General features: G+C 46.1%; 3 protein-coding genes across 4 annotated transcripts; all 3 read left to right on the forward strand.

The window, feature by feature from the left end:
* The first annotated feature begins 189 nt into the window (after nt 1-189).
* LOC138203850 (E3 ubiquitin-protein ligase TRIM39) lies at nt 190-5,883 on the forward strand. Of its 2 annotated transcripts, none has more exons than XM_069158853.1 (7): nt 190-252; nt 1,761-2,752; nt 3,498-3,593; nt 3,745-3,975; nt 4,553-4,700; nt 4,810-4,836; nt 5,167-5,883. In XM_069158853.1, exons 1-7 carry the CDS (start codon nt 210-212, stop codon nt 5,718-5,720), a joined length of 2,091 nt encoding a protein of 696 aa, XP_069014954.1. In that variant the 5' UTR covers nt 190-209; the 3' UTR covers nt 5,721-5,883. The 2 variants fall into 2 exon arrangements, with proteins under 2 accessions (XP_069014954.1, XP_069014955.1); XM_069158854.1 differs by having other exon boundaries at nt 205-252; nt 1,709-2,752.
* A 1,168-nt stretch (nt 5,884-7,051) lies between these two features.
* LOC138203854 (E3 ubiquitin-protein ligase TRIM39-like) lies at nt 7,052-11,018 on the forward strand. Its single transcript, XM_069158859.1, has 7 exons — nt 7,052-7,100; nt 7,415-8,004; nt 8,128-8,223; nt 8,296-8,529; nt 9,443-9,590; nt 9,674-9,700; nt 9,790-11,018. Exons 2-7 carry the CDS (start codon nt 7,426-7,428, stop codon nt 10,356-10,358), a joined length of 1,653 nt encoding a protein of 550 aa, XP_069014960.1. The 5' UTR covers nt 7,052-7,100; nt 7,415-7,425; the 3' UTR covers nt 10,359-11,018.
* A 537-nt stretch (nt 11,019-11,555) lies between these two features.
* On the forward strand, nt 11,556-15,739 carry LOC138203852 (E3 ubiquitin-protein ligase TRIM39-like). The gene is made up of 6 exons (XM_069158857.1): nt 11,556-12,613; nt 13,360-13,455; nt 13,601-13,831; nt 14,409-14,556; nt 14,666-14,692; nt 15,023-15,739. Exons 1-6 carry the CDS (start codon nt 11,597-11,599, stop codon nt 15,574-15,576), a joined length of 2,073 nt encoding a protein of 690 aa, XP_069014958.1. The 5' UTR covers nt 11,556-11,596; the 3' UTR covers nt 15,577-15,739.
* The last annotated feature ends 943 nt before the right edge of the window (nt 15,740-16,682 follow it).

Consider the following 16,682-nt stretch of genomic DNA (forward strand, 5'->3'; position numbering starts at 1 on the left):
GAATTTGGACCCGAACAGGAGGAAGGCGTTTCAGACACTCGTCCTGGAGCTCCGAGGGCCCACGGACGGGGAGTGTAAATCTGTATCTGGGGTAAAAGGAGAGGGGGAGGGTGGGAGGGGGGTATATTTTGGGTCTGAGGTGTGTGTGTGTGTGTGTGTGTGTGTGTGTGTGTGTGTGTGTGTGCGTTAGTGGTCACAGCCTGTCTCATATGTCATATGCGTTCAGCCGGATCTCGAGGCAGCTGCTCTCTGGTGAGTGTCCTCCACAGCTCTGTTTTTTTTGTTTTTTTTCCCCCAGTCTCTCCTGTGTTTTAGTTTCTCTCCTGTCACATCTGCTTCTGTGTGCACACGCATATCTCTTCGGGGAGTGTCGTTGGTGGATTTCTTTATTTAATACTGTTTTGGCTGATTAAGAGCTGTGACCTCAGCTAAGGACTTTTATGCGTTGCACTCAGTTTATGGAAAGATTCAAATTCAAGACCTCAACCGTAGCCACAAGTTGGAATTTGCTTTTATGGGCATCGGGCGTTTAAATGTCAAAATAAGCGCTGCAAGACAGTTCACGGGCTTGGCCAATATTTTTGGAAAGATGTTAATCGGGTCTGTCATGAATACCGAGGCCTCAAGCAAAGAGCAAACTCACGTAGTTGCAGCTCCACAGACACACTGCCAGAGTACCAGCACACAAACAAGCATTATATTTAGCTTCCGCTTCATGTAATGTGCAAATTATTTTGTTCAAACTATTACAAGATATTATCCTCTGAATTTAGATTATTGCAGGTGTATTGGTAATATTGTATTTGTTGGCTCAAAACCATACCACTAATGTGAATTACCATCTGCAATATACATATAGTTTGTACAACACACAATACAGTTGTTGACCAACGAGCAACAATAATCATATTTTTTCTTTCGTTCAGAAACCTATATATTCACACAAATATATATAATGTTATTATTATGTTATTAAACATGTAATTTTTTCGCAGAACAGGTAAAAGGTGTATTCCGTGTATTTCATGTATATGGCTTGTTTGTGTGTGTATTTATACATTCGTCATAAATTATTGTTTTACATTTTCATTTTTTTTTTTGGTTCTATTGTATTTTTATAGTTTGTTTTTTTTGGTGATTTTTTTCTTTGTATTATTTTTTTTCTTCTGTATCCATGAGCTGCTTTGACGACTAAATTCTCTCACTCTGGGATTTTTTTTTAAGTCTTGTCTTATATTTTTAAACATTGCAGTGCAGAAATTGAAAAACAGTGTCGCCGTTACATAATTTGTCCACCAGAGAGCGGTAAAGAGACGTATAACGGTAAAAGTCCTTTTATGTATGTTATATATTTTAGGAGATAAACACGAAATACATAATAAAAACTTTGCTTATTTTATATGTTTTTGTATAAATATAAGTTGATATGTCTTAATAAGATTTTTTTTTAAGCTCCCAAAAATGTACATGTATCCGTCAAGCTCAATAAAAACAACAAGAAAAGGACAAATATTTGGTCCAACAACACTTCCCTCAAGACTCCCTGGACTCATTTATAAAAACATTTTTTTTAAAAGTTGCACAAAATTGTGAATTGCCAGAAAACTGTATTGATAAATGAGTCCCATCATGCTTTGCTTTGTAGATTTGCATGCAGATGACCCTAACAAATTGCTACCATCTAATCTTCGCGACCTCAATATCACAGCAGGTTTGATGCCCCGTTGCGCTGAAAATGACCCTGCCTCTCCGCCGTGTAGGAATGGCCACCACTGGCAACCTTTCCGAAGAGCAGGTGCACTGCTCCATCTGTCTGGACGTCTTCACCAGCCCCGTCTCCATCCCCTGCGGACACAACTTCTGCCAGGGCTGCATCCTGGGATACTGGAAGACCAGCCCCTTGTACCAGTGCCCCATGTGCAAGAAGTCCTTCTACAAAAGGCCCGACATCAGCGTCAACCACGTTTTGAGGGAAATCGCCGAGCAGTTCAAGGAGATCAGGGTGAAGAACGCGGACGGGAAGAGGAGCGGCGAAGAGGGAGACGAAAAGACAATGGAGAGGAGGAAAAAGGAGGATGAGGAGAGGCTTCTGGAGAAAGATCAGAGGCAGCAGCTTCTGGAGGAGCTGAAGCAGAAGCAGGAGAAGGATAAGGAGAAGGAGAAGGAGAAGGAGAAGGAGGAGAAGGAGAAGGAGAAGGAGAAGGAGAGGAGCAAGAGGGAGGAGAAACAAGGCGAGAAAAGGTCCCCACAAGAGGAACTACCGGCGTTAATCCCTCCGACACCAGCACCTAAAACCTCTCCTCCGTTGTCACCCCAAGTCTCGGCTCTGCGTCCGCCGCCTCCGCCGCCCCAAACATCTCCCCCGCCCTCGCCTCGAATCCCCGCCGCGGCGCGAGCCTTACCGTCGCGAGCCTTACCGTCGCTTCCTTCTTCCGTAACCCCGCCTCCGTCCTGGGAGGAGGTCCTGTGCGACGTCTGCCTCGGCGAAGGCCGGCCGAAGGCGGTCAAGTCCTGCCTGGTGTGTCTGACCTCCTTCTGCGAGGAGCACCTGAAGTCCCACGCCGCCCGCTTCACCAAGCACAAGCTGATCGAGCCCGTCGCCAACATGGAGGACAGGATGTGTCCGAAGCACCAGAGGCTCCTGGAGCTGTTCTGCAAGAAGGACCAGACGTGCGTGTGCGTCCTCTGCACCGAGACGGACCACAGGGCGCACTACACCGTCCCTGTGGAGAGAGAGTGGACGGACAAGAAGGTGAGACGCGTCGGTCGTCGGCCAAACGCGCAGTTCAGAAGGTCGGACGGCGGAACAGCTGTCACGGTAGAAACTTCCCGCGTAGAAATGTTTGAATTAAAATTGCATTTCTGTTTTCTTTTTAGCCTTGGTGAACAAATATTGCACGGGGCAGATAGAACAACGTCACAACAACAATATAACAACAAAAGGGACGCAAGGAGATGTTATTAAAAGAGTGCCAGTCAAACCTCAACGTAGAAATATGACATTTCTGTTACTTTCATCTTGCTGCTGTTAAACAGACGAATCGAAAGAAGTGGAGCAGTAATGCTAAATAATGACATCCTGCTCAAATAGGTGCAATCGGGTGATTACGTAAGAATCGTGCGACTCACGTCCGCCACGGTGATTTTGAAATGATGTGTTCTTTCACGGACGCTGTCGGGTGTCATGTAATAGAAGTCTGTTCTCACGTCTAAGCGTGCCTCCAGCCGTAAACATGAACACACAACCTCACTCCGAACCGACGGTGAGTCTGTGAACACCAGAGATTATTGCGTAATCCAGAGTGAAGGCCACCGTGTCTGCAAGCGCGTCGGTCTACGGCCCGGTTAGTTTTTAGCTTCACCGTTTAAAAAAGAAAAAAAACAAACTCTCCCCAACGAGCAAACGATCGCCAACCGAGTTCACGCCGAGTGTCTTTTCCTCGGTACCGGGCGTGCGCCCGTCGTCGGCCGCGTTCACGTGAGATTATTCTTCGCAGGCGCAGCTGAAAAGGACAGAAATAGACGTCCAGCAGATGATCCAGGACCGAGTGAAAAAGGTGGAGGAGGTCAAACACTCGTTGGAGCTCAACAAAGTGAGTCCGCATGGGATCAAAGGCAGACTGTTGCCGCACACACACACACACACACACACACACACACACACACACACACACACACACACACACACACACACACACACACACACACACAGGATTATTCAACACAGAGCTTCTGTATTGTCAGGCGAGCGCTCAGAGAGAGATCGAGGAAAGCATGCAGGTGTTCTCGGAGCTGGTGCGCTCCATCCAGAGGACTCAGGCCGAGCTGGTTCTGGTCATCGAGGAGAAGCAGCGGCAGACGGAGCGGCGGGCCGAGGGACTCGTCGCCGAGCTGCAGCAGGAAATCACGGAGCTGCAGAGGAGGAACACGGACTTGGAGAACGTGGCTCGGACCGACCACATTCATTTCCTAAAGGTGGGAGAGGATTTCTCACGAGGGCGGTCGGGGATCGCTTCAAGTCGAATGCCAGTTTGAGCTTTTTACCCCTGAAAGGTTTTTGTTTTTTTTAAGGTATAGATCTGGATTTGGAAATCATCCGTGATTCTAACGAGTGCCATTTGAGTGCTTCTCTCTTTAGATCTCTTGCTGAGGTGGGACTGTTGTTTTGTTCTGTTTTGCATTGTTATTATCGAGGAGGATAATTATGGAAAAAATGAACTTCTTCCACCACCTGCTTACGAACGTAGTAGTACAGTGCTGGAACAACAGTGCCCTCTTTCTGTTCTGCACTGTACTGCAATCCAAACAAATGGGATTTAAAATAAACTTGGGAGATTAGAAACTCCCAAAGAATCTAAGTAGATATTTACCTTTAAATCTAAGTGATGGTTTAGTTTGTTTGAAGAAAAGAAAAAAGAAAAAAGAAAAAGGGGAAAAATCCTGATAATTAGGACTCAAAGTTTTTATAAACAAAACATCACCACGGCCTTATGAACTATGCATTAAAAATCAGATTTTGTTTCTGAATCTCGTGCTGTGTGCGTCTGTGCAGAGCTTCCCGGCCCTGATCACTCCTCCAGCGGTTAAAGACTGGTCTGAGACCAGCGTTCCCACCGACACGTGCGTCGGCATGATCAGGAGATCCGTGTCCAAGGTGGAGGCCGCGTTGAGCGACGTGATCGACAAGCTGTCTGACAGCGGTAGGATTTCCTTTAACGTGCCGATATACGCCGTCTTCCATATGTTTCTGTTGAGAGCACGTCCACATGAAACTCAACAGGACTGACGGGTAATTTGTCTTTTTTACAGAGATCAAAAGAATTCTGAAATATTCAGGTACATTTTCTTTTACTTTCAGACATTTGTATTCGCGTCCTTTAAAATGCATACTGCTTATTTTATATTTTAACTCTTTGTGTTTGATTTTATGCATTTTATGTTCTTCTGCATCTCATTTCTTTTCTATATTTTTAAATGTTCCTTTATGTCTGTTTTTATGTAAAACACTGCATGTAATTCTGCTGTTGAAGCACTTTGAGCTGCATTTCTTGTATGAAAGGTGCTATACAAATAAAGTGTATTATTATTATTATTATTATTATATTTTTTCATATTAAAACGATGCAGCAAAATAAAAATCCTTCGTTGTGTCTCACGTGTCTGCAGTGGACGTCATCCTGGACCCCGACACAGCCAACCCGTGGCTGCAGCTCTCTCAGGACAGACATCAGGTGAGACACCTGGGGGCCTGGCAGGACCTCCCGGACAACGCCGACCGGTTTGACACGGTGGTCATCGTGCTGGGCCGGGAGGGCTTCACTTCGGGCCGACACTACTGGGAGGTCCAGGTCGGCGACAAGGACGACTGGTACTTGGGCGTGGCCAAGTCCTCCGTCAACAGGAAGGGCCGGATCTCTGTGAGCACCGCACAAGGCTACTGGGCTCTGGCCATGAAGAAAGGCCACGGGTACCGGGTGTCCACGTCCCCGCCGCTACCGCTCTCCCTCGACCCGAAGCCCAGGAGAGTGGGCGTCTACGTGGACTACGAGGAGGGCCAGGTGTCGTTCTACGATGTGAGAGCTCGGACCCACATTTACACGCTGGAAGACACGTTCACGGAGAAGATCATGCCCTTTTTCTACCTGTACTGTTGCGACAAGGCCTCGGATACCATGGTGATCTGCGCTGCGAACGAGAAAAGCCTCATCAAGCAAAGCTAAGGACGAGTTTGACCAGAAAAAAACAAAAAAAAACATCAGTGGAGAGAAGAGCGCTGACGGAAGTGAAAACAGACTGGATTGTCTGGTAGTCACACCTTAAAGACTCGGGGACTTTTTGACTTCTAAAGCTCAGTAATTAAAGGAATAGTTTGACATTTTGGGAGATACGTTTACTTGCTCTGTTGCTAAAGGTTTGATGATGTAGATACCGCTCTCACATCAGTGTGCTAAATGTTGTCTTAGAGGCCAGTTAGCTATCAACGCAAAGACTGAAGCGCACGGCTCTGACACGAATTTACAAAATCTATCTACAAGACTCTTAAGCTTACCGATTCATGTGTTGACTGCAACACCAACGAGTGCAGCTAGAGGTCGGCTCCTCAAAGCCTCCAGCTCCATAGACTCCCATTCAACTTCTCTCATGAAACACAAAGTCAACACATGTTCTTATTATGATGTTGTTAGCTAAAGACACGAGCTTTCTGATGGTAGTTTTCTGGCGGTCCATCTGAAAATAATCACATCATCGATTAAAAAGCAGCATGTTTTTTGGGGGTGTGTCTATCAAGTTTCAGGTTATCGGTGGGCGGGGCTTAGTGTCCTTGTCGCTGTTGGCTGCCGCTCGGTTGAGGAATATTTCTTTGGTTTTTGTATGGCTTACAAAGAAAAAGAATATAACGTTGTTTGGGGAACTTCGGAGGTGTTGGTAGACTGATGGGCTTTTAAAGCTGTATATCTTTAGCCCAGGGCTAACGATAGCTCTGAGCTAAGAATATGCTGTATGAAAAGTCGAAACGGTGCCAGCTAAAGTCGGGGTTAGCCCACTTTGGTCTGTGCTAGTGTGAAAGCATTCTTAAGATGAGGCTAACAGCTCCCAGTGTGAAAAGCATATGCCATTGCCTAAAAGATAGCCGTTTCTCTCTGCTTCCAGCCCTATGCTAAGCTACGCTAGCAGGCCACTGGAGTCACCTTAGTGTTTACTGCACAGACACAAGAGTGGTATCTTCTCATTCAGCTCTCAGATGTCAAAAGAAGCCAAAGAAAAGTTTTGTTTTCACTCATCTGGTTTCATAAATGCATGTTGATATTTAGCGTATCTGATCCTGTGAAAGCTGTGTTCTGCTAGAGAAGTGTTTACAACAATAAATGTTCTCAAACATGCTCAAAATTGCCACCACCTCTTTCTGCGTGATCAAAAACTATTTTAAGTTTCATTTCAGTAAAATTACACAACTTGACCACACCCACCGAAGTGACTGGAGCCGCCCCAATGTCTCAGGGTTCCTTTATAAAACAATTTCAGTGTGGATTGTTGTCAGTGACTGAATTGCGGCGTATGATCTTGCATTTGAGAGTCAGTTTCAACCTCTCCTTCGTCAGGTGAGTCTTTTTTCTGGGTAATTTTGCCTTTTCTGTCCTGTTTTGGCTCTTAAAATACAGAGCTGTAAGAACATTACTCATCCTTATTCTATAATTGCAGAATAAGGATGTGAAAGCGGATTCACATGAACATGACTCACTGGGCGGGTCCGGACTGGCATTGTTGACAGCCTTGAAATAGAAATTTTGAAATACCTATCAAACTTTTCTCCCAGTTTTCGTTTCTAAATTCAGTATATGACAAAAAAAAAATTTAGATTTCATCTGATGTAAAAAGGCTAAAAGAAGCTTATCGATCACATTTTCTCCCACAGCGATTCCCATAATGTCAGCGTTCAGTGGCCTTGCTTCATTGCCCGAGGATCAGTTCACGTGTCCGATTTGTCTGAACGTCTTCAGCGACCCGGTCACCACACCGTGTGGTCACAACTTCTGCAACTCCTGCCTCAGCCGGCACTGGGAGCACAGCGAGCTGTGCTGCTGCCCGACATGTAACAAAAGGTTCTCCGCGAGGCTCGAGTTCTCCACGAACACGATCATCGCCGAGATTTCAGCCCAGATCAAGAGGAGAAAAGTGGAGACGCTTGAAACGGCCGAAGCGCCGTGGCGAGTGAAGTGCGACGTGTGCGTGGCCTCGAAGATGAAGGCCTCGAGGTCGTGCCTGGTGTGTCTGACGTCGTACTGCGAGGCCCACCTGGAGTCTCACCGCAGGGTTCCTTCCCTGATGAGGCACAAGCTGATCGAGCCGCTGGAGAATCTGGAGGAGAGGATTTGTGAGAAGCACGAGAGGCTGCTGGAGTTTTTCTGCAGGGACGAGCAGGCGTGCGTCTGTCTGCTGTGCTGCGAGACGGACCACAAAGACCACGACACGGTGCCTGTCGAAAAGGAACGGGCTCGGCAGAAAGTAAGACGCTCGCTTTTTGAAATTCTGGTTCATTTTGTTCCACTAAAATTATATTTAAAAGACAGCCGTGACCTTTAAATGAAGAACTAATCACATTTACTGTCTTGTAATTCCGCATTGTAGAAAAAGATTGAGTCTAAAAAAGCACAGATCAAACTGATGATCGAAGAAAGAATGGAAAAGATAAAGACATTCACGGATTCCTCCGAAATGAGGAAAGTGAGTATTTCTATACATGCAAAATTTAACATGAATGTAAATCTTTTCTAATATAATCATTTTCTATGACAGGAGAAAGTAAACAGAGAGATTGAATTCAGTGATGAGCTCTTCCGTACTCTGATGAATAAGCTAGAAGAGATGCACACTAAACTGATATCCAACATCAACAAAAAGCTCCTAAAGTCACAAGACAAAGACGAAGCGATGATCGGAGAGCTGCGTGAGGAAATCGCAGAGCTGCAGAGAAAAGACTCGCAGCTGGAGGAACTCGCACAAAGTGAAGATCACCTTCAGCTTCTGCAGGTTAGTCGACAATATAAAACTGGCCGAAGTTTGTGGGTCTGAAAAATGAAGCCGATTGGGAAGTGGCTTAAAAGTGTTATACCGCTGAGGGCCACTGGGGGGCTGGCTCCAAAACAAATCCGGCACCAATATAGACTGCATATAAAAGTAGAAGTAGCTTCCAGCTCTGAAAAATGAGGCCGATGCAGAAGTGCCTTATGCTGCGATACCACCGGGTGCCGCTAGAGGTTTGGTTCCAAAAAGCTCCATAGACTCCCATTCAACAAGTCTCAAAAGATTCTCAGTGAATCAAATTTCTCCACGAGTTGTCTTAGTGTGGTTAGTTAGAGTCGCTCTCTTATTTGTTTTCTGGCCGTCCATCTGAAAATAATCCGTCATTAATTATAAAATAAGCTTCAAAAAGCCGTGTTTTTGGGGGCGTGTCTGATTGGCAGGCCTGTGGCGCAGGCCTGTGGCGCAGTCGGGTGACGACCATCGGTGGGCGTGACGTAGTATCACCGGGTTTCCAATCAGATGGAGTCAGATCCCCCGCTGGCTCCCCAGGTTGCCAGTATAGATTGGCATATGTAGTGTCTTTGGTTTTTCAGTCAAATCCGCCCCTCGCTCCTCCTCAGCTTGTCCAAATATGCTCACGACTGCCTCCAAGAAAACCAAAATGGCGACGGCCAAAATGCCAGACTTGTAGCTTCAAAACAGCAGTTCACAAACCAATGGATAATGTCATGTCATAACACCTACATGAGCCACAAACATTCACTGCTAGATGATGCAAGTTTACGACATGTTCACAAGAGGTGCCACAAATTTCTTTCGTCTTTATCTTGTTTTCCGCCGCTGTTGCATTTTTTCCAAAAAAACCACCCATTTCTACCGAGTTAAAAAAAAAAAAAACGTGGGCATTTCATCGTTTAAGTCTCTGCAGGCTTTGAGCAGCATCTCAGACACCAAGGACTGGTCCCGGATCAAGGTTTACTCAGAGCTGTGTGTGCAGACGGTGAGGAGAGCCGTGGGTCATCTTGTGCACAGTTTTCAGGCGGAGCTGAAAGCTCTGATAGACACCGGTGAGTATCTGCTGCATTTGTCTTATTCGCGAAGACGTCATGAGTTCGCCATAACTGTGCCGTCGTCTTTCCACGTCTTACAGAACTGAGCAGAATGAGACGATACAAAGGTGAGATCATAAATATATTAAATGTACTTTTCAGTGATTATGACCAAAGATGACAGCTTCAGCTCAACCTATTTTTTTTTTTTCCCCAGAATCGGTGACCTTCGACCCGTCCAATGCTGGCAGTCGCCTCGCGGTGACTGAATCTGGGACTCGTCTCAAGTACTACAAAATCGCACGCTCCCCTTTCTTAGAGGACTCAAACAGATTCACGTATCCCATGGTTTTAGGGACGAAGGGCTTCACCTCTGGCCGGCACTATTGGGAAGTCCAAGTGGGCCAGAGAAACGACTGGGATGTCGGCATTGCCAAGGAAACAGTAGAAAGAATAGAAGATGTCCCTGTGGTAAAAGAAAATGGATTCTTTGCCATCGGAAAAGAGGGATTTGATTACAAAGTCCATCACAAATCCGACACGGTCCTCCACCTGTGTCCCAGGCCAAGATATGTAGGCGTTTATCTGGACTACGAGGCCGGCAGAGTCTCGTTCTACGATGTGAACGAGAAGCGGCATATTTACTCGTTCACAGGCGAGTCTTTCACAGAGAAACTCTTCCCGTACTTTTATCTGCACAGTGTGGCAAAGAAATCTGAGCCGTTGCTGATCAGAAATGTATCAAATTCCCTCCCTTTCTCATGGACCTCCTCTCTAACCAGCTGAATAAAAGAAGAGTGTTGTAAAGTCAAAACCTACAACTCCAATTAGGTCCTCTGAGATGAAAAGCCTTTGAAATTCGCTGCAATTAAAACAGATGCGTTGTTGAGTAATTTGAACTTCAGTTAAGCTTGAGATCTAAAAAGGGCAATTTTGAGCCAGTGTTGCAACACCGTTCTTGGACGCCACACCTTCAGTTTACAGATGACACCCTGTAAAATATGCAATATACACTACATGATAGCTTCAGTTTTTATGCTCCACATATCTGGAACAAAGTCCCAGAAACCTGCAGGTCTGCTGCAACTCTCAGATCCTTTAAATCAAGACTCAAGACTTTTCTGTTTGCTTCCTTTCACTGAATCAGATTTGAGGATGTCTTAAACTGCACTGTAACGTTTATCCTATTTTTTTTTTTTAGCTTGCTTAATGTTTTAATCACAGTTTTTAATATTCCAATCACTGTTTTTAATGTTTTAATCACTGCTCTTGGTTTTATGTGAAACATTTTGAATCGCCTTGTTGTTGAAATGTGCTATACAAATAAACTTGGTTAGTTTGCCTAAAAGACTTGTGGGTAAATATGCCTTTTTCAGGCAAAATTTCTGCATTTTCATCAGCTTGTGCATGTTGAACTCACAATAATAAAATACACAAACAATCAGGGATGGGCATTATCCATGAGCTGCTTTGACGACTAAATTCTCTCACTCTGGGATTTTTTTTTTTAAGTCTTATCTTATATTTTTAAACATTGCAGTGCAGAAATTGAAAAACAGTGTCGCCGTTACATAATTTGTCCACCAGAGAGCGCTAAAGAGATGTATAACGGTAAAAGTCCTTTTATGTATGTTATATATTTTAGGAGATAAACACGAAATACATAATAAAAACGTTGCTTATTTTATATATTTTTGTATAAATATAAGTTGATATGTCTTAATAAGATTTTTTTTTTAAGCTCCCAAAAATGTACATGTATCCGTCAAGCTCAATAAAAACAACAAGAAAAGGACAAATATTTGGTCCAACAACACTTCCCTCAAGACTCCCTGGACTCATTTATAAAAACATTTTTTTTAAAAGTTGCACAAAATTGTGAATTGCCAGAAAACTGTATTGATAAATGAGTCCCATCATGCTTTGCTTTGTAGATTTGCATGCAGATGACCCTAACAAATTGCTACCATCTAATCTTCGCGACCTCAATATCACAGCAGGTTTGATGCCCCGTTGCGCTGAAAATGACCCTGCCTCTCCGCCGTGTAGGAATGGCCACCACTGGCAACCTTTCCGAAGAGCAGGTGCACTGCTCCATCTGTCTGGACGTCTTCACCAGCCCCGTCTCCATCCCCTGCGGACACAACTTCTGCCAGGGCTGCATCCTGGGATACTGGAAGACCAGCCCCTTGTACCAGTGCCCCATGTGCAAGAAGTCCTTCTACAAAAGGCCCGACATCAGCGTCAACCACGTTTTGAGGGAAATCGCCGAGCAGTTCAAGGAGATCAGGGTGAAGAACGCGGACGGGAAGAGGAGCGGCGAAGAGGGAGACGAAAAGACAATGGAGAGGAGGAAAAAGGAGGATGAGGAGAGGCTTCTGGAGAAAGATCAGAGGCAGCAGCTTCTGGAGGAGCTGAAGCAGAAGCAGGAGAAGGATAAGGAGAAGGAGAAGGAGAAGGAGAAGGAGGAGAAGGAGAAGGAGAAGGAGAAGGAGAGGAGCAAGAGGGAGGAGAAACAAGGCGAGAAAAGGTCCCCACAAGAGGAACTACCGGCGTTAATCCCTCCGACACCAGCACCTAAAACCTCTCCTCCGTTGTCACCCCAAGTCTCGGCTCTGCGTCCGCCGCCTCCGCCGCCCCAAACATCTCCCCCGCCCTCGCCTCGAATCCCCGCCGCGGCGCGAGCCTTACCGTCGCGAGCCTTACCGTCGCTTCCTTCTTCCGTAACCCCGCCTCCGTCCTGGGAGGAGGTCCTGTGCGACGTCTGCCTCGGCGAAGGCCGGCCGAAGGCGGTCAAGTCCTGCCTGGTGTGTCTGACCTCCTTCTGCGAGGAGCACCTGAAGTCCCACGCCGCCCGCTTCACCAAGCACAAGCTGATCGAGCCCGTCGCCAACATGGAGGACAGGATGTGTCCGAAGCACCAGAGGCTCCTGGAGCTGTTCTGCAAGAAGGACCAGACGTGCGTGTGCGTCCTCTGCACCGAGACGGACCACAGGGCGCACTACACCGTCCCTGTGGAGAGAGAGTGGACGGACAAGAAGGTGAGACGCGTCGGTCGTCGGCCAAACGCGCAGTTCAGAAGGTCGGACGGCGGAACAGCTGTCACGGTAGAAACTTCCCGCGTAGAAATGTTTGAATTAAAATTGCATTTCTGTTTTCTTTTTAGCCTTGGTGAACAAATATTGCACGGGGCAGATAGAACAACGTCACAACAACAATATAACAACAAAAGGGACGCAAGGAGATGTTATTAAAAGAGTGCCAGTCAAACCTCAACGTAGAAATATGACATTTCTGTTACTTTCATCTTGCTGCTGTTAAACAGACGAATCGAAAGAAGTGGAGCAGTAATGCTAAATAATGACATCCTGCTCAAATAGGTGCAATCGGGTGATTACGTAAGAATCGTGCGACTCACGTCCGCCACGGTGATTTTGAAATGATGTGTTCTTTCACGGACGCTGTCGGGTGTCATGTAATAGAAGTCTGTTCTCACGTCTAAGCGTGCCTCCAGCCGTAAACATGAACACACAACCTCACTCCGAACCGACGGTGAGTCTGTGAACACCAGAGATTATTGCGTAATCCAGAGTGAAGGCCACCGTGTCTGCAAGCGCGTTGGTCTACGGCCCGGTTAGTTTTTAGCTTCACCGTTTAAAAAAGAAAAAAAAAAAAACTCTCCCCAACGAGCAAACGATCGCCAACCGAGTTCACGCCGAGTGTCTTTTCCTCGGTACCGGGCGTGCGCCCGTCGTCGGCCGCGTTCACGTGAGATTATTCTTCGCAGGCGCAGCTGAAAAGGACAGAAATAGACGTCCAGCAGATGATCCAGGACCGAGTGAAAAAGGTGGAGGAGGTCAAACACTCGTTGGAGCTCAACAAAGTGAGTCCGCATGGGATCAAAGGCAGACTGTTGCCGCACACACACACACACACACACACACACACACACACACACACACACACACACACACACACACACACACACACACACAGGATTATTCAACACAGAGCTTCTGTATTGTCAGGCGAGCGCTCAGAGAGAGATCGAGGAAAGCATGCAGGTGTTCTCGGAGCTGGTGCGCTCCATCCAGAGGACTCAGGCCGAGCTGGTTCTGGTCATCGAGGAGAAGCAGCGGCAGACGGAGCGGCGGGCCGAGGGACTCGTCGCCGAGCTGCAGCAGGAAATCACGGAGCTGCAGAGGAGGAACACGGACTTGGAGAACGTGGCTCGGACCGACCACATTCACTTCCTAAAGGTGGGAGAGGATTTCTCACGAGGGCGGTCGGGGATCGCTTCAAGTCGAATGCCAGTTTGAGCTTTTTACCCCTGAAAGGTTTTTGTTTTTTTTAAGGTATAGATCTGGATTTGGAAATCATCCGTGATTCTAACGAGTGCCATTTGAGTGCTTCTCTCTTTAGATCTCTTGCTGAGGTGGGACTGTTGTTTTGTTCTGTTTTGCATTGTTATTATCGAGGAGGATAATTATGGAAAAAATGAACTTCTTCCACCACCTGCTTACGAACGTAGTAGTACAGTGCTGGAACAACAGTGCCCTCTTTCTGTTCTGCACTGTACTGCAATCCAAACAAATGGGATTTAAAATAAACTTGGGAGATTAGAAACTCCCAAAGAATCTAAGTAGATATTTACCTTTAAATCTAAGTGATGGTTTAGTTTGTTTGAAGAAAAGAAAAAAGAAAAAAGAAAAAGGGGAAAAATCCTGATAATTAGGACTCAAAGTTTTTATAAACAAAACATCACCACGGCCTTATGAACTATGCATTAAAAATCAGATTTTGTTTCTGAATCTCGTGCTGTGTGCGTCTGTGCAGAGCTTCCCGGCCCTGATCACTCCTCCAGCGGTTAAAGACTGGTCTGAGACCAGCGTTCCCACCGACACGTGCGTCGGCATGATCAGGAGATCCGTGTCCAAGGTGGAGGCCGCGTTGAGCGACGTGATCGACAAGCTGTCTGACAGCGGTAGGATTTCCTTTAACGTGCCGATATACGCCGTCTTCCATATGTTTCTGTTGAGAGCACGTCCACATGAAACTCAACAGGACTGACGGGTAATTTGTCTTTTTTACAGAGATCAAAAGAATTCTGAAATATTCAGGTACATTTTCTTTTACTTTCAGACATTTGTATTCGCGTCCTTTAAAATGCATACTGCTTATTTTATATTTTAACTCTTTGTGTTTGACTTTATGCATTTTATGTTCTTCTGCATCTCATTTCTTTTCTATATTTTTAAATGTTCCTTTATATCTGTTTTTATGTAAAACACCGCATGTAATTCTGCTGTTGAAGCACTTTGAGCTGCATTTCTTGTATGAAAGGTGCTATACAAATAAAGTGTATTATTATTATTATTATTATTCTATTTTTTCATATTAAAACGATGCAGCAAAATAAAAATCCTTCGTTGTGTCTCACGTGTCTGCAGTGGACGTCATCCTGGACCCCGACACAGCCAACCCGTGGCTGCAGCTCTCTCAGGACAGACATCAGGTGAGACACCTGGGGGCCTGGCAGGACCTCCCGGACAACGCCGACCGGTTTGACACGGTGGTCATCGTGCTGGGCCGGGAGGGCTTCACTTCGGGCCGACACTACTGGGAGGTCCAGGTCGGCGACAAGGACGACTGGTACTTGGGCGTGGCCAAGTCCTCCGTCAACAGGAAGGGCCGGATCTCTGTGAGCACCGCACAAGGCTACTGGGCTCTGGCCATGAAGAAAGGCCACGGGTACCGGGTGTCCACGTCCCCGCCGCTACCGCTCTCCCTCGACCCGAAGCCCAGGAGAGTGGGCGTCTACGTGGACTACGAGGAGGGCCAGGTGTCGTTCTACGACGTGAGAGCTCGGACCCACATTTACACGCTGGAAGACACGTTCACGGAGAAGATCATGCCCTTTTTCTACCTGTACTGTTGCGACAAGGCCTCGGATACCATGGTGATCTGCGCTGCGAACGAGAAAAGCCTCATCAAGCAAAGCTAAGGACGAGTTTGACCAGAAAAAAACAAAAAAAAACATCAGTGGAGAGAAGAGCGCTGACGGAAGTGAAAACAGACTGGATTGTCTGGTAGTCACACCTTAAAGACTCGGGGACTTTTTGACTTCTAAAGCTCAGTAATTAAAGGAATAGTTTGACATTTTGGGAGATACGTTTACTTGCTCTGTTGCTAAAGGTTTGATGATGTAGATACCGCTCTCACATCAGTGTGCTAAATGTTGTCTTAGAGGCCAGTTAGCTATCAACGCAAAGACTGAAGCGCACGGCTCTGACACGAATTTACAAAATCTATCTACAAGACTCTTAAGCTTACCGATTCATGTGTTGACTGCAACACCAACGAGTGCAGCTAGAGGTCGGCTCCTCAAAGCCTCCAGCTCCATAGACTCCCATTCAACTTCTCTCATGAAACACAAAGTCAACACATGTTCTTATTATGATGTTGTTAGCTAAAGACACGAGCTTTCTGATGGTAGTTTTCTGGCGGTCCATCTGAAAATAATCACATCATCGATTAAAAAGCAGCATGTTTTTTGGGGGTGTGTCTATCAAGTTTCAGGTTATCGGTGGGCGGGGCTTAGTGTCCTTGTCGCTGTTGGCTGCCGCTCGGTTGAGGAATATTTCTTTGGTTTTTGTATGGCTTACAAAGAAAAAGAATATAACGTTGTTTGGGGAACTTCGGAGGTGTTGGTAGACTGATGGGCTTTTAAAGCTGTATATCTTTAGCCCAGGGCTAACGATAGCTCTGAGCTAAGAATATGCTGTATGAAAAGTCGAAACGGTGCCAGCTAAAGTCGGGGTTAGCCCACTTTGGTCTGTGCTAGTGTGAAAGCATTCTTAAGATGAGGCTAACAGCTCCCAGTGTGAAAAGCATATGCCATTGCCTAAAAGATAGCCGTTTCTCTCTGCTTCCAGCCCTATGCTAAGCTACGCTAGCAGGCCACTGGAGTAACCTTAGTGTTTACTGCACAGACACAAGAGTGGTATCTTCTCATTCAGCTCTCAGATGTCAAAAGAAGCCAAAGAAAAGTTTTGTTTTCACTCATCTGGTTTCATAAATGCATGTTGATATTTAGCGTATCTGATCCTG

The sequence above is a fragment of the Embiotoca jacksoni genome, unplaced genomic scaffold, assembly GCF_022577435.1.
Source record: "Embiotoca jacksoni isolate LCO1_2020_lvr unplaced genomic scaffold, fEmbJac1.0.p SCAF_24, whole genome shotgun sequence".
NCBI lineage: Eukaryota > Metazoa > Chordata > Actinopteri > Embiotocidae > Embiotoca > Embiotoca jacksoni.

Coding starts and splice junctions, on each gene's coding strand:
- LOC138203850 (XM_069158853.1), top strand. CDS start 210: ATGTCATATGCGTTCAGCCGGATCTCGAGGCAGCTGCTCTCTG. Junction 253..1,760: donor CTCGAGGCAGCTGCTCTCTG/GTGAGTGTCCTC, acceptor TCCGCCGTGTAG/GAATGGCCACCACTGGCAAC. Junction 2,753..3,497: donor GAGAGTGGACGGACAAGAAG/GTGAGACGCGTC, acceptor TATTCTTCGCAG/GCGCAGCTGAAAAGGACAGA.
- LOC138203854 (XM_069158859.1), top strand. CDS start 7,426: ATGTCAGCGTTCAGTGGCCTTGCTTCATTGCCCGAGGATCAGTTCACG. Junction 8,224..8,295: donor ATTCCTCCGAAATGAGGAAA/GTGAGTATTTCT, acceptor TTTCTATGACAG/GAGAAAGTAAACAGAGAGAT. Junction 8,530..9,442: donor ATCACCTTCAGCTTCTGCAG/GTTAGTCGACAA, acceptor TCATCGTTTAAG/TCTCTGCAGGCTTTGAGCAG.
- LOC138203852 (XM_069158857.1), top strand. CDS start 11,597: ATGACCCTGCCTCTCCGCCGTGTAGGAATGGCCACCACTGGCAACCTT. Junction 13,456..13,600: donor ACTCGTTGGAGCTCAACAAA/GTGAGTCCGCAT, acceptor CTGTATTGTCAG/GCGAGCGCTCAGAGAGAGAT. Junction 14,693..15,022: donor AAGAATTCTGAAATATTCAG/GTACATTTTCTT, acceptor ACGTGTCTGCAG/TGGACGTCATCCTGGACCCC.